General features: G+C 41.1%; 1 protein-coding gene across 1 annotated transcript; it reads left to right on the top strand.

Annotated features, from left to right (window-relative positions):
• The first annotated feature begins 239 nt into the window (after positions 1-239).
• On the top strand, positions 240-23,926 carry LOC113013417 (suppressor of tumorigenicity 14 protein-like). The gene is made up of 21 exons (XM_026154296.1): positions 240-273; positions 2,733-2,957; positions 4,302-4,401; positions 5,477-5,607; positions 6,523-6,593; positions 7,362-7,555; positions 8,713-8,748; positions 8,954-9,182; positions 9,708-9,841; positions 10,243-10,340; positions 10,515-10,615; positions 12,597-12,730; positions 12,822-12,926; positions 13,101-13,208; positions 13,807-13,911; positions 18,400-18,504; positions 19,744-19,860; positions 19,946-20,129; positions 21,795-22,066; positions 22,292-22,428; positions 23,317-23,926. The coding sequence occupies exons 2-21, from the start codon at positions 2,895-2,897 to the stop codon at positions 23,476-23,478; spliced, it is 2,586 nt and encodes an 861-aa protein (XP_026010081.1). The 5' UTR covers positions 240-273; positions 2,733-2,894; the 3' UTR covers positions 23,479-23,926.
• Positions 23,927-24,300: the final 374 nt, after the last annotated feature.

Here is a 24,300-nt window from a genome sequence, read left to right as displayed (position 1 = left end):
CCTACTACAGAAAACTGTAGCTGAATATTGCTTTACTAAAGTAGTTTCACATTCACTTGTTTTTTTGTGGGTTCTTTTAACACTGGCAGCTACTGGTGGGTGGTGAGAACTGGTTTCAACGTTAGTCACTCCCTAAATAAATACTTAGTTTCCTGTTGGTTCAAATGTCAAATGTGGACAGTTTTAAACATCTGCTGAAGTTTGCTAAAACAACCGACTGCGTGTGCAGCTGAAAACCACGTAAACACCTCTGAGCTGAAAAAGAAGTCAAAGGTGAGTGTTTTCTGTCTTCATACAAACTATTCTAATCGTTTTTGTACATGCAGTTGAATAATCTGGCGTTTAACATGATTACATCTGTTGTTCAGCATTAAGGAGCAATATTAATTATTATATACTGTCCTGGTCAAATATGCCATGTCTGTGCAAAGTTTCATGGATCAGTGGTGAATTGAATTAAGTTAAATTAATTTTTGAATTCAAGGAGAACCTTGCCCATGTCCCAAGAAATGTTCCCACCACCTTAATCCAGATTCCCAGGTTCAAGGGTTCCTGCTGCTTTTTGCCGATCATGGAGGAATCTCAATAGTAAGCTGTGATCACGTATAGCCCAAAAGTACATTGTGTCTTGTGTCTTGTACATTGTGTCTTGAGGCACAAGATGTGCTACAGTAGTTAGCACTGTCACCTCACAGGATGTGATATAGATCAACTTTTTGAAATTTAGAATAAAGTGCTGCAAGGATGTAACTGGTCAGTGAAACTACGCATTACTATATAAATGTAAGTACGGTAAATGTGGATCTGCAAGCATAACATAACTAAATCATCAGAAAATGAACAAATCAGAATCTCTTTATGCTAACTGAAGTTAAACTAACTGAGATTAAACCACATCAAAACACACACACACACACGCACACACACACACGCACAGCTTTGAATGAACAGATTAGTCTGCAATAAACAGGTTTTGTCTTCAAGTGTCAATTCAACTTGAATTAATTCTTTTCTAATGATATAGCAGTGAGAACAGTGTTTCACTGATGTAATGGTTTTACATTTTTATATAATGAATCCACTTTTCATTTTCCTTTAAAACAATATTTATTATTATTTAACCTTCATGTCTGTTATGTTGTTTGATAGTCAAAGGTGGCAAAAGTGTTCATTACTTAAGTAGAAGTGTTCATGCTCTGAGGCAGTTCTCTGTGAGCGGTAGGACTGTGTGTATTTGCCGTCCTGGCTCCTGGTTTTCAGCTCAAGGTTTCTGAAAATCTAGTGAATTCGATAACTAGTTGATATCATAGGTGTATCTAGTAGGAGGCTGCAGGGTATCACTGGTGGTCGCCAGTATTTTTAAACGTTTGAAGAGAAGAAGGTGTGCAGGTGGAGCAGGTACAACTTAGCAGCTGAGTTGCAGCTGCGCACTCAATATTATTATGTCGTTTATTTTTTGTCCCGCCGGCTGAATTGAAGGAAAAAAATTTTTTTAACTTTAAAAGAGGTGGTGAAAAATTGCTGCGGTGTGCTCAGCCCTGCTGCCTTTTGTGAATACTGGTGTATCATTGTGACATATTGGGATACTTAAATTAGCTGAGCCAAAAGTTCTATTTTCCCACAGACGGTAAAATAAACTAAATTGTTAAGTTATTCTGACACATAAATCTACTGTGGTTGTTTAAGTCACTTTTGCTGAAGTTGCATTCAAACACAACATTAAAGACTCTGTGCTGCTGCTCCCACACTGACAGAAGCAACGGACAAGTAGGATATTTAAAGCTTTCAAAAGAAGAAAAAATCAGATCTTCAGTTAAACGAGTTCTTCTCAAATACAAATATGATCTCACAGCGTTACTACATTTATCTCTTATATTTGGATTAATATGCATTATTGTTGTTTTAATTTTTAATGAAATTCATCTTCTGTTAGTTTCCAGAATCATTTTGTTGTTTATCATCTTTTTTCTCAAGTGCAAAATCTCTACTAACAATCAGATATGAGTTTCCATGATGCGCTCTGGTTTAGAAAGGATTATGGTGCGAGGTAAAATAGTGATGACATTTAGAAAATAGATATACATCTGGTCATGTCAGCATTCTTAGAAAAATGTTTTTAAATTAATATGTTTTCTTTTAGTTCTTTTTGAACAGACCACACACATCCTGTGGGGGCGGGGCATCAGCAGAAATGAGTGTGAGCGTCAGTCAGAGGTTTTGGTCGCGGCACCAATGACAAATATTTATTTATTTGCAAATAACACTTTTTGAAACTCATGAAGTCCCTGTGATTGTTCTTTACTACATCATAGCAACATGTAAAAACAAAAACCAACTAAAGTGTCAAAGTGCATGAAAGACAAACTTTGTACAAAAAGGAGAAAACTGTTGCTGCTGTACTGTTTTCTATAAAACCACTTAAAAAAATGGTACTTGTTGTCTTTTGCCCAAACATGGGTCTGACTTATGTATCGACCATCTGGTACTCAGACTTTTTTAGTGCAACTGTCCCAAATTAAACAGATTTATTTAGAAAAGGACGAGCGGTGAAAATGTGATCTTTTTAGAGAGTTTTTGAGATATTAATGTTCAGATTAATATCTCAAAAACTCAAGACTTTTCTGTCTTAATAATTTGATGTGATTAAAATTAGGATGATTCATACATATATCAGAATCTGAATACGGTTTAAAGAACAGGCCACCAATCTCATCTTTCATCTCTGTACTCAGTCTTTTTCCAGAACTGAGCTTCGAATAAGAACCAACACAAACCCGTCGGTTTCTACCCAGAGAGGGAGAGAGAGACCTGCTGATCTTTAAATAAAGAAAAATTAAAAAAAATAAAGAGGACAATAAACCACACTGAATCTTTTTTAAGGCCCCCTGGGAACCATGAGTTGGGACACTGACACTGTGGATTTACTGGGTTCACAGGAGAGTTTAAGTACCAGACAGGTGAGTCCAGTATCTGTAATGTTAACCTGCCCATTATGTCACATCAGGAACAGGTTTGTTGGTTTCAGCTTAGATTAAAAAACAGAGATGTTCTTGTTTTATATTAATATGTTGTTAATGGTTCCAAATTCTGTGCACCGCTAAATAATCTGTGCACACAGTCTTGTAGTCTTTCTCTCACCACTGTTTTCTCTTTAGAAGAGACAGAATCTCATTAATCATTTTATTCCACCCTAACGCTAATCACAAAAAGTAAAAAAAAAAAAGAGAAGGAAACGGTTGAATTTCTGCCTTTTGAGAAACCGCCCACTTATAGCGAGAAGTTGGGGTAATTTCTCAGGCTGTCATCAGAAGGCTGCCTAAAAATAGCATTAATGAAAACAGTGACTAATCCAGATGGTGGACATGAGTCGCAGTAACTGGTTTTATTTCATAAAAATAACCCTAACCATTTTTAGACCACTTGTTGGTTTGGATACTCTTAAGGCTTGAAGCTGGGAGTGTGGCTGTAGCTACAGCTGCTAACTGAAGTCACTGAACTGGGAGAAATCGGACATAACGAGACCCAAGGGAAGCGAAACTCAATACATTCACGTAGGACACAGACCTTCAAAGTAAAACAGGAAATGTAACACAGACGCAGACTTGACTAGGGGAGACAGAGCAACTAAGAAACACAGAGAACAATAACAGGGAGACACAGAGTGCAGCTAAATACTCAGAGAACTAAAGAGAATACAAGAAAGCCAAACTAAGACACTAAAGAATAAACTGGGGCAACAAAGAACTAAGATCCTAATACAAAAACTCAGAGACACAAGAAACTCAAAGCACTGGGTCACCCACCCAGGACCGAGACATGTTGAAATGTATTAACAACAATGAGCAGCTGTCTGTATGTGTGTAATTCAGCTGTACACTTTATGGATGCAGGTGCTAGCAAACCTTAACTAATCTAGTGTTTCCCAGTAACTTAGCACTCCACCTTCTCCTCTTCAATATTTTTACTTCTGACTTGACAAAAATATATAAAATAAAACGTTCCTTAAGTGTCGATTACAATTCACTTTCTCTGCCCTTGTCTCATTGCCAGCAGCCAAAAGCTTCCTCTTATAGTTCATATTTTCCATAGCTTAAATGTTTGTCATAGAGAATCCTTGTTTGTGTGTTTCTTTTAATGCATCCTTGCAGGACTTTGTTACTGACTGAGTCAATTTGTGCTGACTCCAGTCCTAAGATGTTTCTTGATCAATGTCGTTGTCTTCCTTATAATATATTGTTTGATTCTTTAAGTGACCAAATCTGCATCTTGAGCAAACTCTAACAACAGTCTCCTGTCTGCAGTATGGTGACCGTTGCACAAACTGCAGTCTGTCCAAGAAGAGGTTGTCGATAGGAGTCGGTCTGCTGATAGTATCCTTTCTGGCTTTGGTGACCCTTAATCGTAAGTAGACTTTATTAAACTTTACTCATTTGTAAAGGTGTGCAGTTCGTTCAGCTCAGTGGAGTAACAGCAGGTATCCTTCAAAGACCCAGCAATTCTTTATGAGTTGGAGACCTCTGCATTCACCATTTATACAATCTATATCAGTCCTACTGTGCTGTCAAGAGGACATTCTGTCAATGCCACAGTCATGGTTGGGCTAACAGAGCACATGAACTTTCTTTTCAGAATGATGGGAGTTGTTGCTTCTATTTTTTACGGCTACAAGGATTAGGGTTAAGTGATGGTTTTTTTTTTGCAGATTTAGTGATTGTACTGCCAAAATTCCAACTGGGTCTTCAATCTGAGAGTCTGAACTTTGATTTAGTAGGATTACAGAAATGTAGTGGACAGTTAAATTGCTTTTCTACTAATACTACTACTTTGTGCACTGAGATACACCATTTCTATTTCACACACACATTTATATGAGCGCTTTTTTGCTTCTAAGTGCTTTCTGTCTAACATTCACACCCTGATGAACAGCAACCCAGGGTTCAGTGTGTTGCCCAAAGATATTTTGGTATGTAGACAGTAGCAGCCAGGAATCAAAGCACCAAACATTTAAGTCATTAGCAAATGACCTGCTCAACCTGCTGAGTCACAGCCACAAACTATAAGGAACTTTATATATTTTTTTAGTTAATTTTATAATATTGCTTTTTTTGTTTTCCCCAAGTACTGAAAAAGTTTACTTCTTTCACCTGTTCATCCTGCTTCATCCATGAAGTGAAAACATGCAGACACTTGTTTTGATAACACATCAGCTTCTTTATTTGATAATATAATATAATATAATATAATATAATATAATATAATATAATATAATATAATATAATATAATATAATATAATATAATATAATATAATATAATATAAAAATAAACGGAAACTTGGTTTGGAGTAATTGGTATAACACCAGGTGACTTTTCTGAATTGGACTTTCACAGCTAGTTATGGCTTTTTCTATGCAAACAGTTGTTTGAAAATTTTGGTAATTATATATTCAATATTGAAACATCCGTATGTGTCATCAGTACACAACGATGACACGGTGCAGAGAATTTACATCGGCTCCATGGGAATCAGCAACCAGCGATTCCTGCCAGAGCATGAAGATCCCAGCAGCTCAGAGTTTACTCAGCTGGCCGCTCAAGTCAGCCAACAGGTGAGACCTAACAGACTCACAGCATGATGGGTGTTCTCCATGTATGCTGTATCGCATGTATCACTTTAACCACTGGTTACAACCAAGGTTTGCAGAACAGCATCTCTGAATCCACTTTGGGTACGTCTCCTGTCGGCTGGGAACAGGAAACTGTGGCTGTTCAGTAACATCAAAAGAACTGTACAATATAGGACTACAATGATTTGCACATTTCATAAACGAATATTTTATTCACAATAGAAGACAGAAAACATCTCACACTTTTAAACTAAGACTTTTTTCTATGTTATGAATTTTTTTTTCCATTGCCCAGTTTTAAGCGTCTTGACTTCTGCTACATTTGTATGGTAGGGTCAGTATTTGCAGGAAACCATGGCCCTATCCTGCTTTGTGTCAACAGTTCATCCTGGTAGTGGTGGTGTAGTGGTGTAGGGAATATTTTGTTGGTACACTTTGGGCCTCTTTGGGCTCGATGATGATACTCAACTTCTCGTGGCTGCACCATGTCACTGGTTTCTTGAACATGACATTGACTTCACAGTAGTCAACTGGTCTCAACTGGTCTTTGTCACATGCACAGTCTCACATGTCACTGTGCATGTGACAAATCTCCAGCGACTGTGTGATGCCATCCTGTCGAGATGGATCAAGATCTTGTTGTTTAATCTGTGCCACAAAGAATGAAAGCAGTTCATGCATATATCCACACAATGAGACCTGATTAAATTGCAGGGTTAACTGCTTAATGATTCAGTTACAACATGGTTCATTTTGCTAAATGACTGCTTGCTATGAATCTGTATTGTAATCTTGATGTTATCACAAACCTGTGGCTTCCTCTGTTGTGTGTTTCTGTCTTTGTTGAGGCAATTAAAGGAAGTCGCTGCAATGATGTGTGACTTTTTTCTCTTTCAGCTGAAACTGATTTACTTCAAAAACTCAGTGCTGGCCAAATACTTCAACTGCAACACCGTCCAGGCTTTCAGGTACTGTGAAATAGAAACTTGACTGCCTGTCAGGGGCCATGGTGTCATGCTGACTGTTAAATGTTGTGTGTTTGTCATTTGTTCACTGTGATCAGCTTATCTAGTTGAAGATGTTAAGGTGCTGAATCAACAGTCAGTTCATTAGAGTCGGTGCAACTGTGACATGGCTCAAGATGCAATGGCCTCCCGGGGTGGTCAGAAGGCAGCCATGCCCAGCCATGCGCACACGCACGCGCATGCGCATATCAGGTGTTGCTATCCTAGGGGGGACCTGTCTTTGACACAATGCTTTCCTTAGCCGCTTACCTTAACCATCAGAAATGAATGCCTAATCATAAACCTCAGCCTAAACATAACCTTGTGACCCTGACACTAAAACCACATGTGTAAGACTGGGAGGTATGAAAAAAGAAGGGGTATTCAAAATTGGGTCCATATTTACCAGCAATGCACATATTAATATTTTGAATACATAAATTAGGTTTTATAAATATGGCCAGTTTGGTTTTGAGGATGTCTGGGATTATGATGTTAAACGCTGAGCTGTAGCCCTTTTCTGTGCTGATTTTTATGTCACAGGAGGTCTGAACCTGATTATTGATTCAATTTTTTTGGACTATGTGCAAAACTTGCTAACTCTATACATCTGTAGAGTATTCAATGGTTGGTTTTAATATGGTGGGTTGGTTTGTACCTAAAATACTGAACTCTCTTGTTCAGTGGGGCACATAAAGTCTGTATAAATCCTTTCTGTGTCTTGTGGAGCAGTGAGGGTGACAGCGGTGACGACAGCATTGTGGTGTATTATGAGTCGAAGTTTGATGTCCCCGTCCCTCAGCAAACCACTGTGGATGAAGCCATTGAATCTCTGGAGCCTCCAGCAGAAAGTGAATGGAGCCAACAGGGACAAGGGCTGCTGAAACCCAGTGACACCCTGAACATCAGCAGCATCATCTCACAAGGTTTGACAGCTCATAGATCCATGCAATTTACACTCTTTTACAGGTTTGTTTGTGGTTTGTTACCCAATCAATTGCCATTGTAAATGAGTTCCTGGAGTAAATGTTGCTTTCTGGTCAAGCGGTCGTTCTGGCCAAGGAAGTAGTTCAGACTTCCAACAGGTATATGACTCGGCAGTGACTAACAGATGGCAGCATGAGACAGGAAGATGCACATAGTCCATAAGAGGACACATTTCTTCAACCATCTCAAAAGTTCTGAAAAGTGCAGGAATGATCTAAGTTAGGTTAATATATGAGCCTTTGAACTCAAAGCACCATATTTACTTTTTTTAAAAAATATTAAGTTAACATATATCTGAGATCTTCTGGTATCCACTTCCCTCACAGCGGGATTTTAGTTGATTTAAATGATTCAGAATATAACAGGGATTCCTAAGTGGTTGCACGACTGCTGAAAATTGCTTATAGTGTGTGGTACATGCAACACTGATGTTTGCTGGAGACCACTTAGAATAACATATCTACTTCTGTATCACTGTTGTCTCCCAGTGGTGAGAAACTTTGAAGTCTTTGAAACACTGGATTTGCTCTAGTGGCTGCTAGACTGCTGCACTGTATCTAATAAGGCAATGGGGACTCAGGCTACGTCCACACCAGCCCGGATAGATTTGAAAACATGCGTTTTTTGAGAGCGTTTTCCATCAGTGAAAACACCGTCTCAGTGTGGACGGGAGGCCAAAACGGAGAGAAAACAATTAGTGTGGACGTAGCCTCAGTGTGTGCCGCTACTATTGCAAAAAAGTTTCAGGTGTCATGCTCGACAGCTGATGTGGCAAAAAAGCTCACAAAAGTGCTTTTATCTGAAAATGCAAAAAGTACACTATTTGGGACTTTATGAGACTGTTAAAGAAGTGTGTGATACAACAAGATATCATTATTGTCATAGTTATGTGAGTTTTGATGTGTTTAACTGAACAAATGCTAACCAGAGTGACCTTGAATAATAAATAATTACATTACAGCAAAATAAAATCATACATGATTAAAAAAGAAAATTCCACCAGTATTTATCTGAACATTTTCAGCATCATGAAATTTGAGTTAGTAGTGAAGAACTGATATGTGGTGTCTTAATAAATGTATTTTTGTGTTCACAGCTATAGATCAACGCTTGGCCAGGACCCCATTAACTGGTGAGAACTGGTTTACCTGCAAGCATTTGTGTAGTAAAGTATACAAGTTTATTAAAATTAAAATGTAAAGAAGTCTGTTTATGGAGGTAAATAGGTTACAAAATATAAAAGCTTGTATCTTCATATCCTGTTGGGGAAAAAAAGTGATGCATTCATGGGAGTGCTGGTGTGGGTCAAACAAGAACTTTTTTCAATGTATTTTCAGAGAGGATGTTCTTCGACATCCACGTCAGAAACCCTGGATTTGTTCATTCTCCAGGGTTTCCCTATTATCTTTATCCTGCAAATCTCAACTTGCAGTGGAGGCTTCGTGCGGACCCGGGCCACCGAGTTAGGCTCGACTTCCACAGTCTGATCTTGGAGGACGACTGTCAGCACGACTTCATCAAAGCCTATGATTCGCTGGCTCCCATAGAGAAACGTGCTCTGACAGAGTGAGACAAATAATCCCTCTCCCAGAATTTAAACTGTCATCTACCTCTGTGTGTTTGAGATTTTAGCTTATTACAGTGATGGGCAGATATACTTCAGGGGTGGATGCATGAATTTTTGCAAATTCACAGCTAAAGCTATGTGTATGGGAAAAGGCAGAAAAGTGTATGAGTGTATACACTCGTTCTTTTTATTGTTGGATTTGTTTGCAAAGAAGTTTTTGAACGCTAAGTTTGTAATAATGTAGATAGATGTTTTAGTTTGGTAAGCTACCTTAATTCCTGCCTAACTTAAAAACCAAACTGTGTAGATCTGGTCTGAGCTATATGGGAGAGCTGTGTATTTTTATGACACATTCTTCCTTTATAAATGCTTGGGATGTTTTTTCTTTTTTCTTTTTCACATCTTTACATGCATCCAGCCCCAGGACTGTGGTATCACTGCTCTGTGTTATCAGAAATAAAACAGGCCTTTCAGGCTTCTTTAAAGTTCCTCTTTAAAAGTTAATATATCCGTTCTTTTCTCAGACAGTGTGGTCATCCTCAAAAATCATTATCCTTCATCTCTGGAAACGTCATGTTACTGACGCTGGTCACAAATGAGGAGAACAACTTCCCTGGCTTCAAAGCAAGCTACTTCCAGATTCCTGTGACTAAACTAAGTAAATGCAGACACATTGTGAACAGTTATCACTTCTTCATGTTTTTTTAAGGAAAAAAAGAAACAATTGTTTTCACTGGGTCTCAAAGAATTTCATGAAAATAATATTGCACTTATATACATAGATTAATGTGTAATTTTGTCTTCCAAGAAACTGATGCATTCTCAGAAATGTATAATTATTCAATAAAAAAAAAACCATAAGTTTGAGCTCACTGGCAAAAACATGTCACTGTAACTGGGATTATGCACTTGAATGTGTACGGAAATAGAATTCAGTTGACCTGCAGGATTATGTTGTGTCAGTGTAAACGCCATCTCCTGACATTTCTGCTGATTCTTGTGATATTAGAAACTTAATAGATGGAAGCTGAGTATAGTGATGAACTATCTGTTGTTCAGATTGTGGTGGCACAATGACTGAAGACAAAGGCTTGTTCTCTTCACCATTTTTCCCCTCCAATTACCCTCCAAGCACATCATGTGTGTGGAACATCGAGGTAAGTCCTCAAGATCCTATTTTAATTTCATTTAAATTAAAAATTAAAAAATTAAGAATAAAAAAATGAATAAGGGGTTGCTATCATCTACATCAGATTTGTGATGACCTTGACATCCATTTTCACAACATTTTCTCAGTTAATAATCACATTTGAGCTGTATTTGATTTTCAGGTTGCAAAGGAAAAATTTGTGAAGGTTGACTTCAAAAAGTTCTTTGTGGGAAATCAAAGTGAGCATTGCCCCCATGATTATGTTGACATCAACGGTGAAAGGTAAGTAAGCATCAGTTTATGCCTCCTTTTACTGACTTTGTACATCATCCATGTCAGTGGTGGGATTGCATGAGTCCAAAATTAAGACTGCAGAGTTCTGAGTCAGCAAGTCCCAAATAAAGACCACAAGTCAATGTGTCAGAAGAGTTTTATGACTTGATCACTCAAATTGTGAATATTGCCTTAAATTTGATTTATTCTGCTCATTTTCATCTCAATTTTTTGTTATTGGACTGGACTAGAGTAGCTTTGCATGATTCACTGTTCATATAATAATAATATATCTGATAATGGGATTTTGATGTAGCCTCTAAGCGCAGTCTAAAACAAGCTCCTCTCTAAAAAGCCAACTTTTTACTAATGAACTGATGCTCACAAACAGAATGTTGGAACAGCAGGTGGATGGAGGTTGTGTGCTCACAGGCACAGCTGTGTGCGCACGGTGACCATATAAAGGATTTTCCTAATATCTGAGATCATACAGACCCAGGTGTAGAAAAACTCCTATTTTAGAATTGACAGCATGCTTAAAACAAAAAAAAATTGTCTTACTGCATTTGTGCTGACCATTGGCACACTGGGTGATGACCACAGAATCAGAATTAATGTAGAATTACTGTAGTTGGTTATGTGTTGGCACAACATTGCCCCATCCCTTTTTTATACTTGAATGGTTCATGGGTCATTGTTCTTCATGCCTGCAAAGCTTTCGCTCAAGGCCACTTGAAAAATTACTTGAAAGTTACATCAACAATTTTGAAATTCATCCCCATACATGCTAATGTGAAGCCAACTGCTACAATCTAAAGGGGGTAAAATTAGACTCAGTTCTAACCTTTGAGCCACACATCAGTAAGTTGTGCAGTCATGCTTTGCATGAAAAAGTCACATATTCTTTTGTTTTTTCTTGGCTACATTACTGGAGCGGTGTTCTTTCTGATACAAATAAGAAGTTACTCTCTCACATCCAACTAGTTCAACATGTAGAATAGACTAGAATAGAATAGAATAGAATAGCTTTTTATTGCCATTGTTACAAAAACAATGAAAGGCAGTTTGGCATCTCTCCATGTGTGTGAAGTACACAAAAGCATACGTATTTACACAATAACACAGACAAATGTACACAAGAAAGATATGTACAAGTTATACATACACCTGCATGGATGCACCCATAAATACATGCATACACACACATACATACATGCATGCGTACATATGTACACACACATATTTCCACATACACGTTTACATATATATACATACACATACATGCCCTCTGAGGAGCAGGTGCATTGTGAGGTGGAGTGTGATCAGTGATATTGCACACTGAGTGGGTGGGGTGGGGGGATTTAAGTACCTGAGCTTATGACTGATTGGATCTATTTGAGGAGTCTGTAGCTCAGATTTCTGGCTCAAATTTACATTTCAGGAACAAACTTGAGTTTATACATTTGGCTGTTTGGTCATGAAGCTTCTCTGTAGCTGGACGAGTATTGTTCTGTGTTATTCAACAGAATCACACTGTATGGGTGACCGTGGCTCAGGGGGTTGGGAATCGCATCTGTAACCGGAAGGTTGCCGGTTCGATCCCCGGGCTCTCTGTCCTGGCCGTTGTGTCCCTGGGCAAGACACTTTACCCTACTTGCCTACTGGTGTTGGCCAGAGGGGCCGATGGCGCGATATGGCAGCCTCGCTTCTGTCAGTCTGCCCCAGGGCAGCTGTGGCTACAACTGTAGCTGCCTCCACCAGTGTGTGAATGTGAGAGTGAATGAATAGTGGCATTGTAAAGCACTTTGGGTGCCTTGAAAAGCGCTATATAAATCCAATCCATTATTATGTACTGAAAGTATTAGTTATTCATCCCCTGTCACTAGACTGTGTTGAAAACACTATTTTAGGACTTGTATGTATGTCTGTTTAGATGGACAGACTGACAGACAGCTCAGTGTGTGTCTGTCTATCTCTTTTTTTGTTGTAGGTTGTGTGGCAATGGCTTAAACAGCAGCGTGATCACCATCAAAAGCAACAAGGTGACCATTACGTTTAACTCGGACTCCTCCTATGTTGACCAGGGTTTCACTGCTGAGTATGAGGCCTTCATCCCAACTGACTGTAAAGAGGACTTTTAAAAAACATTTTCATAAAAGGATTTCAGCATTTTCCAACCCAGGCAAATAGATGAAGGGACTTTTTGTTTTATCAGCTTGTCCGGGAAGGTTCCAGTGCAACAACTCCCTGTGCATCAGCAAGATTTCTCAGTGTGATGGCTGGAACGACTGTGGAGATAACAGCGATGAGATCAACTGCAGTGAGTCCAAACCATCAAACATCTCTTTGTATGAAGTCTAAAAAGAATAAAAGAAGGTTTAGCAAAAAAAAATCCAGATTAAATATCAACTGGAATTGACCTCAAAAAAACTGTAAATCACTCTCAGTCTGTAGCATTTTATTGTTGTTGTGTTCAATTTGTTTCTCTGCTTAGCATGTGACGCATCTCAGATACAATGCAAAAATGGTCACTGTAAACCCAAATCTTGGCTGTGTGATGGGATTGATGATTGTGGAGACAACACAGATGAACAAAACTGCAGTGAGTAAAGCAGAAATTTAATTTCTACATATTCTACTAATCTGTTCATTCAAAGCTGTGCGTGTGTGTGTGTGTGTGTGTGTGTGTGTGTGTGTGTGTGTGTGTGTGTGTGTGTGTGTGTGTGTGTGTGTGTGTGTGTGAATGAGGATGCATTCCAAATCCCAAATGCAGACTGTCAGGCAGGGATTAAATTAACTCTTTATTGAAGGCAATCCAAACCCAAAAGGTAACAAAGGAAAGTATTGAAAACATTGAAAAACCAGGAAACACGAGGGAACCCAGCTGAAACTAATCAGGGAAACAAGACAAAATAAAACAGAACACTAAACACAGGTGACTAGGGTTGGCAAAATAAAGAAGGAAGCGATTAAACAAGGAAAAATCACAGAAAGAAGACTTCATAATACATGGTTCTTACTGGAGAAGCAGTGTTACTGAAAGACAGACTATCATAATCACAACTGGAGCCAAAGCAGAAACCTTGATAACAACTAAGAAGAAAACTAAAGATAACCCTGCAAAAAATAGAATGCAGAAGTCTAAAATTCTGGTACCATGACATAAATAGATGACATGATTTTTGTTTTTGTCTTATCAGCTTGTCCAGGAAGGTTCCAGTGCAACAACACCCTGTGCATCAACAAGATTTCTCAATGTGATGGCTGGAACGACTGTGGAGATAAGAGCGATGAGATCAACTGCAGTGAGTCCAGACACAAACACGGGTTTTCTTTGTGACTGTGCTTTGTGTGTGACGTGTCTTGGATACTAACAAAAAAAAGAAAAAGAAATCACTCGCAGTAAACCAAAATCATGGCTTTGTAATAGGTCGAGCATCTGTGGAGTATGGCGTTATTTCTGTGCCACTATTCAGAGCGTATATAAAAATTTTAAAAAAAAAATTGTATAAGTGTTGCACTTTGAGCAGACATTTATTTTGAGTGAAGAAATGAACAAAGTTTATGTTGTGACCCAGAAAGAGTAATATTTCAAACTCCGCCACTCTGCGTTCCTCCACAACTGCCTCGTTTGAGCTTTGGACAAAATGCATTCTGGGATATTTGCCTGGGTTTAGCTACAGTGGCTAGTGAGCTGACTGGAGACCAAAACAGCCAATCAGAATTTTTTGCATCCAAGTCTGTGATTGGTTGGTTTTGTGGCACAAATATAACTGTCAGCCACTAGGTTGTGGCATTTCATGTATGCCCTGCCTGCTAGCGTAGGGTCTTCCCTGTTGTGGTAGACCCCAGTCTCTATCGATCTTGTGCTTAAAGCTTGTTCTTGTGCTGTGATCAGTGTCTCTGTGCTGTCGTTAGGTCCAGCTGTTGGGAAGATTTCTCAGCCACTTCTTCTGCTGTTGCTACATGCCATGCAGGGGCCCGTCCTTTCACGATGGTTCACTTTCTTGCTCCTCTTCTTTCTTGGGTTTCTGCTGCCTGCGTTATTCATTAAGCACACGGGCAGTTGTGGCCACCAATGTGTGACACATTAATTCATAGGCTTTCTTCGTCAATCCAGGCAGTGCACAGGTTGAAAGGAAGTGAATGTGCTATCTGCAGATGGTGTTTTGCCCCTCTGGTGTTTCAGCCAATTCCTTTCTGGGCACTGCTCATTTTTGAGCCATGTGCTTGTTTATCCTAGCCAAATGGACAGGACCTTCCACATGGTGCTGCCAGAGGGGGATTGTCTGTAATGCAGTATTCAGATATTCTAGTAGAAGACCTCATAGAAAGTAATAGCAGTTGCTTCTTGTGGACTCTTACAGATGTTGGAACAGTGAGCAACTATATGTTTGAGTGTAAGTGTAAATTGTGGCGTTAAATAATTCATAGGTCCCAAATCCTCATGTAATCTCTTTCATAGGGGTAACTGGTGTAGTAGCATTCTGATAATACCCTTTCTCATAGCTTGTCCACTGGAACCATAACCTGGTTCCAGTGGCCACTCATTAACATGCCGTGCCCCTCAACACCTGATGTGGATCTTGTTAATATAGGCAACGTCCGAGCGGGCATTGCTTCATTTATATATTTCTTTCTCATATACTGAAGTAGGCTTTGGATAGCTTTGGTATATGTAGCCTGGGGGCCTTAGCCTCTGACCACCACCTTAGACTGGTGGTGGTCAGAGGGCCCGGTGGCGCCAGTGTCCGGCAGCCTTGCCTGTGTCAGTGCGCCCCAGGGTGGCTGTGGCTACAATGTAGCTGCCATCACCAGTGTGTGAATGTGTGCGTGAATGGGTGGATGACTGGATATGTAAAGCGCTTTGGGGTCCTTAGGGACTAGTAAAAAAGCGCTATATAAATACAGGCCATTAGTGGTTGGGATTTAAACTCCTGATGTACTGCTCTGAAGACAATTAGTGTTACCACTGAACAGCACAAGATTTTGTCCTATGCTTATTAGGAATTCCTCATTCATGGCAAAAACAAAACAGGAGCACCAGAAGGTCAAAAGACAAAAAGAAAAACAAAACACGAGTCCAAAACCAAAAGAAAAGAAGCACACCAGAGCACAGGAAAACAGAGTCCAAAACAGAAGATGTCAGGGGGCCGGCCAGCACAGGAGTCAGTTCAGGGGGCCGACCATGTGGAAGGCAACGGTGACGACGACAGCACTGGTCCGGGGGCCGGCCGTGCGGAAGGCAACGGCGGCCACTCAGGCGAAGAGGGTCTGGGGGCCGCCCACGACGGCGATGGCGCCTGGCCATAGGCCTAGAAAGCGGCCGGTTAGCTGCAGACCCAAACGAGGCAGGACCAGGCGACGCTGAAGGCGAAGACACGGAGGCAGGACCAGGCGAGGATGAAGACACGTTGGCTGGGCCCGGCGAGGATGAAGACACGGAGGCAGGACCAGGCGATGCTGAAGCAGAGGCTGCAGCTGGCGCGGATGACGAGGCTGCAGCTGGCGAGGCTGACGGCTCTGAAGCTGGACCAGACGAGGCTGAAGGCTCTGAAGCTGGACCAGACGAGGCTGAAGGCTCTGAAGCTGGACCAGACGAGGCAGGAGGCGGCGGCGTGGAAGCCGGAGGCGCTGCAGACTGGACGGATCCCTTGGACCCTCCAGCGACGACAGGAGACGAAGGCCGGACGGGCCCCTCGGACCCTCCAGCGGAGACTGGAGACGAAGACCGGAGCGGTCCTACGGACCCTCCAGCAGAAGTCACCACTAAGCCAGCAGTCATGGAGGCCACTAGCTGACACAAAGGCGACTAGCAATGCACTGAGCACTGGCTCTGCCATGGCAACGCTGACATGGTGCAGTTCTCAGGTGGCTGCTTAAACTTCAGGGGTCCAGAATGAGCTGGGGACTGAGACCTAGCCTCTGGGGAAGCCCTGGAGCGGCAAACTGTGCCAATGGCGGCTAAACTATGAAAAGCACCTTGAGTTGAAATTAGACTTTCTCCCTGCATGGAGTGAATGAGTGAAACTGGTAATACTGGAGCCTGAACTACAGGTGACACTGGAGGCGCAGGGGCCTGAACTGAAGGTGACACTGGAGGCTCTGGAGACTGAACTTAAAGTGACACTGGTGACACTGGAGACAGAACTGAGAGTGGCTGCAGGGCAGCTAACTGAGCTGAGAGTGGCTGCTGAGCAGGTGATATGCTGTTCACAATATCATCTGCCGCACAGAACACCGCCCCTGAATGAACAGTCACACAGTCCGAAAACGGAAAAGAGTCCTCACTCACCACAGCCGGCGAATTAGAAGCCCGAACGTCCGGCTGTGGGGTGGCGCGCCGGCGGCGCGATCGGCGTTTCCTCCCCGCAGACGGCTCCGACGGGCCGGGCAAGATCACATCCGGCGAGTTGGGCAGCGAGGCAGGAGTGGCTGAGAGAAGGTGAGGTGTGTGCCGGAGAAAAGCCTGCATGGTCAGAGGAAGCGATTTTAGAAGCAATGGCAGGCCGGAAAAGAGCCGTTGTAGCCGGTTTTCAACAGTGCGGCGAAGCTCGTACGGAGGATTCTCCAGCCACAGCCCGAGGAGGATCTCCACATTGTAGCTGATGTCATCCTGGAGCTCCTCGGACGGATTGAGTGCTGCAGGGTCCATGCTGGCTGGTTCGTACTGTCACGACCGCGGTGTGGCAGACGTGTGGAGTTGTAGAAATGACCCAAAAGGTGGCAGCTCTGGTGCAGGTGAGTATTTATTTGGGCAATCGTGGCTCAAGAGTTGGGAGTTCGCCTTGTAATCGGAAGGTTGCCGGTTCGAGCCCCGGCTTGGACAGTTTCGGTCGTTGTGTCCTTGGGCAAGACACTTCACCCGTTGCCTACTGGTGGTGGTCAGAGGGCCCGGTGGCGCCAGTGTCCGGCAGCCTCGCCTCTGTCAGTGCGCTCCAGGGTGGTTGTGGTTACAATGTAGCCTGCCATCACCAATGTGTGAATGTGTGGATATGTAAAGCGCTTTGGGGTCCTTAGGGACTAGTAAAGCGCTATATAAATACAGGCTATTTACCATTTACCATTTATTTAACAAAAGAAAATACAAACAGCAATGGCGTGGGTGAAGGTGAAACAGGAAAACCTAAACTGGGTAAAACTAACAAAACAAACCAGAAACGAAGATGCAGGGAGGTCTGGGGAAATACATACGGAGAGACCCAGGGAGACCGAGGAGAAACAACACAGACGAACCAGCAACTACTATGACAGAAGACACAACTTAAATACACTCAGAGAACACTGAGAAGCGCCTTGAGGCGACTTTTGTTGTGATTTGGCGCTATATAAATAAAATTGAATTGAATTGAATTGAACACAGGGAGGTTACACACAGGTGGGGAACACAGCTGGGAGTGATTAACGTGACGAGACTAGGGAGGCAAACTGAAAACACTCACATAAGAGGCAGACCTTCACAATAAAACAGGAAACACATACACGCAATGACATAACCCACCAACTTAACACAGACTGGGGGACACAGAACATAGGAACATGAACCATGAAACAGAAGAGTACAAACACCCAAGGTAACCAAAACCACAGAATACTAATAAACTAAACATAAACACGGAGTCACAGACTCTGGACCATGACATGAGCAGAGAGGTGGAGATGCCAGGAGGAGGCCTGAACCCAAATCATTTTAAATAGAATTATTTATTTATTTTATAAATGTTTAATTACAGGATTGCAGCATTCTCTGAACTAGGCAAATAGATGAAGGGATTTTTTTTCTGTCTTGTCAGCTTGTCCAGGAAAGTTCAAGTGCAGCAACAACCGGTGCATCAAGAAGACTCTGCAGTGTAACGGCAGGGATGACTGTGGAGACAACAGTGATGAGCTCAACTGCAGTGAGTCCAAACCATCAAAGATCTCTTTGTGTAAAAGGAGTTAAAGAAGGTTTAGCAAAAAATGTGGATTAAATCTCAACTTGAATTGGTCTCAGAAGAGCTAAAAGCTACACAAAGCCTGTTTAAAAGAAGATGAAGTAAATATTCTGATAGAATCCTTCCCACCCCCCCAACTTTATCTATAGAACAGTTTTTTCTTTTCTTTATACAAAAGTCCCAGACATACAACTGATAGTTCATTTCACAAGCAACAACTGCATGTCAACACCCCGCCCACCTCCCTACCTACCTCCCCATGTCAGGTTCAGGGCACGAACAGGACCCAAATGCAGGACTTTGTGGTTAGTGACAGTTAGTTTGTTTACTCACTATTCATTATAAATAATGTAACAGTTTCCAAAGACGTGACTTCTTCATGGTACTCCCGACTCCCGCACAGTGCTCGTGGTCCATGGTGTGAAAGATGAAAACCCAACACTCGATATTTACAATAATGCTCTTCTCCTGTGACACACTCCTTTTCAGGTTCCTAATAAAACAGGATATGATGATCAATTTAGCGTTCACACAGACAAGAGCAAAAGACAGGTTCATATCAGAGCCAGGGCTGTACTGACTAGGTCACTCAAAGATCCAGTGTCGATTGAAGCTCAGCCACACACTGTTAAGTTGTGGACCACTGACGAGGGTAATCATCAGGACCCGGCAAAGTTTGTAGACGACAGTTGTGCGTGTCTTCAGCGCAGGAATTCCTTCCGACTATACATACATTACACAAACATCACATGGGGAAGACAGGTCAGAGAGTTATAACAATGGAAAATGCACAACATGAAGAAAGACGAGGAGAAAAAAAAGAACTCCCCCAGACTGAGCTCCAACAGGGAGATCAGTTTGAGAATAGAAAAAAAAATCAACTCGGCACATGAATCATCACACAATATAGAAGACATAAGCTTAAGATCCCTTCCCAGACCCCTTAACGCCCACTCACACGCTGGGCCATATGACCTCAGGAAATCACATGATAGGGTGGGGCCAGGTTTCACAATGAGCTCACTCGAAACCCTGGCTGATTGCGACCCACACCCGTTTTCACACCTTGGCTCATGTGATTAGCTACAGGATCATCAGGGGGTCCTTTGTCCCTCTTTGGGGGAAACTCCCACTGGGTTTAAATCTGGGACTGTATTAGAGTTTTCTTAGGGACTGATATCATGTGTGTCTCCTTTCATTTAGCTTCAGTGTGCTCAGCGTTCACCTTCCACTGCAGTAATGGACTCTGCATCAGTAAACTGAACCCAGAGTGTGATGGAGTGCAGGACTGTGAGGACGGCTCTGACGAGGCTAACTGTGGTACGTTTACCACACACTCACCCACAGATGGTTGCAGTGTGACTTTTCTAGTTACTTGGACATTGAGATCTGTGTTTGCTTTCAGATTGCGGGACGAATCTGTACAGTAGCACTCGTATCGTGGGAGGTCAGTCAGCTAGTGTGGGTGAGTGGCCCTGGCAAGTGAGCCTCCACTTCAAGGGGCTAGGACACGTGTGTGGAGCCTCTGTGCTGAGTGACCGCTGGCTGCTGACTGCTGCCCACTGCGTCCAAGACACTACAGTTTACAAGTAGGAGCTCCTCCATCTGAAGTACTGAGTGTTTAGTAGTGTTCAGATGTTTGATCATTGATTGTACTTGGATCCATGATCAGACATCTAAAATTTTAAAACCTTGCCTGAGTCTCTCGTTCATAGTCATCTACTCTGGAATTTCTAGACAGCTTCCAGTACAATGCTAGTTTTCTCTACCTGGAATTCCAGTTCTCACTCTTTGGTTGTGTCGTCTGAAATTCCATCTCAGACCCAAAATTTTAACCCCGAGCATCCAATGTGCCTCACTTTGGATGCTTTTTTTTCACAAAAACAAAAATGTTTTTTAATGATTGCCATTTAGACACACTGAACGAGATTCAGAAGATGACCTTGAATGACAGATCAGCTTAATTTATTTCAGGTAAGGTTTCAGTCTGTAGTCTGAGGCCAGTCACAGATCCTTTTATAACAATTCATGTGTGACAGACACTGTTAATATGGCCTTGAAAAGGGCTTTCACTGCCAATAAGTAGTGGACTATATTAAATAATATGTGGAGGTTATGTAACTCTATCCTAAGAACCCCATTATGTTTTTGAGTTATTAGTTATTATTGTATACTTTCTCTAAATGGCATTCCTATGGCTTCCTGTGAGGAATCTTGGAATTTTTCACCACCATGTGTACTTCAATGTGTATGTTAAACAGAAATGTAGGAGTGCTTTCTTGCAGTAGTAGCTCTACAATTAGAAATATCCTGCCTGAGAGTGATGCTAAAAAAAATAGCCTATGCATTTATTAATTCTAGGCTGGACTACTGTAGGTCGTTATTATCTGGCGGTACTAAAAACTTCCTGTATAGCCTTCAGTTGATCATAAAAGCTGCAGCAAGAGCACTGACAGGGAGTAGAGAGCATCTCTTTCTTGTACTGGCTTCTCCTTATTGGCTCCCTGTTAAATCCAAAATCAAAATTAAAACCCTTCTAATCACACACAAGGTCAATTCAACTTTCATTTCAATTTCATTTTATTTATATAGCGGGGAAATAGAACAACAATTGCCTAAAGTCTTGAACAATCAGGTACCTAAGTCTTGTACTCTTGGCTTACCTTTGTTCCCAGGATATTTAAAAGTAGAATGGGAGTCAGAGCCTTTTAGGCACCTCTTATGTGGGAACCAACTCCCAATTTGGATTCAGGAGACAAACTCTGTACTTTTAAGACAGTAAAAAACCAAACAAACAAACAAATTTACTCTGAGTTTGGAACAGTTCAAAACATTGTTTTAACGTTTGCATACTTTGACAGTTTTACAGTGTCAACAGAGTTCGGAGAGTATTTAAACTAATTATACAAAAGTGACTTATTACAGGCAAAAGGTAGTTTATTGTGCCATCATTAAATACTAAGAAAAACAAGAGGCTATGCAAGTCTCTCCTCAATCCTTTTAATGCTTTGTTTAAAACCACGTAAAAGTAAAGATGCCTTTAAATATAAGTAGAAATAAATTTAAAATGATCTATTTATTAATTTACATGATTAGCCATTCAGTAAAAGGACTAGCTGTTAGAATCCCTGACAGTTAGTCTTTTCACTGAATGGCTAATAATCATTGATCTAATTCAGTATTTTATTTTAAATTCAATTCCAGATTTGAGGTTAAAGAAGTTGTTTACAGCCTTGTCTGTTTTATTGATACAGGCTCTCTCACGCTGACCAATGGGAGGCCTTTTTAGGCCTCCATGTGCAGAACCAGACCAATGAGTGGACAGTAAAGAGGGGTGTGAAGCAGATCATCGCTCACAGGTACTACAACAGATACACTGAAGACAATGACATCGCTCTGATGGAGCTGGACACCAGAGTCAGCCTAACCCAGCACATCAGACCCATCTGCCTGCCTTCCTCCACCTACTACTTCCACTCAGACCAAGAGGCTTGGATCACCGGCTGGGGGACTACCCTGCAGGGAGGTGAGCTGATAATAAAGAAGTACTGAAACACTGCCCGTCTCAAAGCTCTTTCCACACTGGAAGTGATGAGTTTGAATAAAATAATGAGAAAGACAAACATTTGAGTAGTTAGTGGGAGCAGATCTGTGGAGGTAGTTTGGTTTAATATAAACTTTTACAAACAGAATCTATTTTTTTTGTTATTCATCCACAAGCTCTACATGATTTGATCTTGTTGTCTCTCAGGTGTCTCAGCGAGTGTCCTCCAGATGGCGGAAATTCTGATCTTCAGCAGTCGGTTGTGTAATCTCCTCCTGTATTACAGGGTCACAGATAACATGTTATGTGCCGGATTCCTTTCAGGAGGCGTGGATACCTGTCAGGTACAAACCATTCACACATGCTTGCAATCTGGTTGTTAGCACCTTTTCTTTAGTGCCTACTCTGATCGACTGGCCACGACTCGACTCGACTCAGATCGACTGATTTGATTGTAGAAATTATTGTAGTTGATTTGTAGAAATTTCCTTTGTTGCCAGTGTTGTGCCAAAAAGTGATTTCCAATGGTTGTCTGTGGGTTTTTCTTTTTTACGTCTGATATATTTACTTATATCAGTAAAAAGACTGTCGTGAAAAAGATTTATGACAGGGTTACATATAAAACAAAGAAATTGTCTGTTTTTGAAATATCTTCATAATATTCATAATATTCTTCAAATATCTTCTCTTTTTATTTGTACCCATATTCTCATCAATCCAGGTCTTTTTTGATCACTTCAAGTAAGCTTAAAATACATTTTTAATGTCAATGTTAATTTTACCTGGATAATTAAAGCATATATAAAAGTCACTTTCTGGCTAATTGATATTCTTCATGAGAGATGTGATTGACCTATTTTTGACAGATTTTAGGTCAACAAGTTATTTATAAGACCTTAAATTCCTGCAAACACCAGAAATCACTTTTTGGCAAAGACAGCAGTAAAGCTGTCGTACACATTGCAAGGCAGTTTGAGCTCTTATTGGCAGCTTCATATGATTTCCAAAATCAGCGATATGATTATTCGGATCAGAAAATCGAGCCTGGTTCAAGAAAAGAAATTCCACAAATCCTTCCAGCAAAATAACATCAGTTTTTAGTGTGTAAAAGCCTTCAGAAATTCACATGGTTTGTATTGTGATGCTTGTTGGGATTCAGTCGGAGATATTTCTCAGTAAATTAAGTGAGCTGAATGTCAAGTTCTGCTGTGACTCTTCTTTCTAACTCTCAGGGTGACTCTGGCGGGCCCCTGTCTGTCGCCAACTCCCATGGGCGTTTTTTCCTGGCAGGCGTGACGAGCTGGGGCAAAGGCTGTGCTCTAAGTTTCAGACCTGGTGTCTACACCCGAGTTACCAAATACCGCAGCTGGATAAAAGAGAAAAGTGGAGTGTAGCAGCAGGAAGGTGAACAGTTCTCCGGATTATGGATATTTTTGTTGGAAATCGAACCAGATGTTGACATTTCGAACCAGCTTTGTTTATTGTTTGCATGAAAAGTGCTAAGGAGCAATCACAAAGACGTAAAAGAGAGCTCAATAAAATCAGCCTTTCAATTATCTATTGAAAACTAAAACACATTATTATAAAACCCCAAGTTGAAATGTTTTATTCTGCCATTTACTTCAAAGTTTACTATGTAAATACTCTGCATTTTCATTAGTTTGGAAGTTTAACCTAACCTAACCCTGATCCAAGTTTAGCCAGGAATTTAATAAATAGATCCAGTAAACTTTTTGTTATTCAATATGAAACTAAATCATCATAATACACCATGTACTGCCTGAAACTAAATTGCTTTTAGCAGGAAACCACAATTTGTTCACAGGTTTACATTAGCAAGTGAACTTAGATAGACTATAGATTAATAAGTGTTCTATACTGGTCAATCATACGTGTGTGTGTGTGGGTGGGGGGGGGGGCTCCAGATATTCCCTTGCTCTCAGTGTACAGAACACAGTTGACAGCAACAGTACTGACAACCTGACATCAAAATGTCACAGACAATAAAAACACATATAGCACATTTATGGTGCAGAGATTCTCGATTATTTATCGAATACGTATGCCTAAATGCAAATCTAAAATATGCATAACTAGTTCATATATATACAGTATGTGTAAGGTATGTATGTATGGATGCTTGTGAGCTTTCTGTTTTATTTTATGCCATGTCAGCTCAGTCCCTACTGCCACCTCCTCTCCTATCAGCTGCTCCG

Source organism: Astatotilapia calliptera, chromosome 20 (genome assembly GCF_900246225.1).
Source record: "Astatotilapia calliptera chromosome 20, fAstCal1.2, whole genome shotgun sequence".
NCBI classification, from domain to species: domain Eukaryota; kingdom Metazoa; phylum Chordata; class Actinopteri; order Cichliformes; family Cichlidae; genus Astatotilapia; species Astatotilapia calliptera.
The sequence above is the reverse complement of the archived record's forward strand: the minus strand, read 5'-3'. Positions and strand labels throughout refer to the sequence as shown.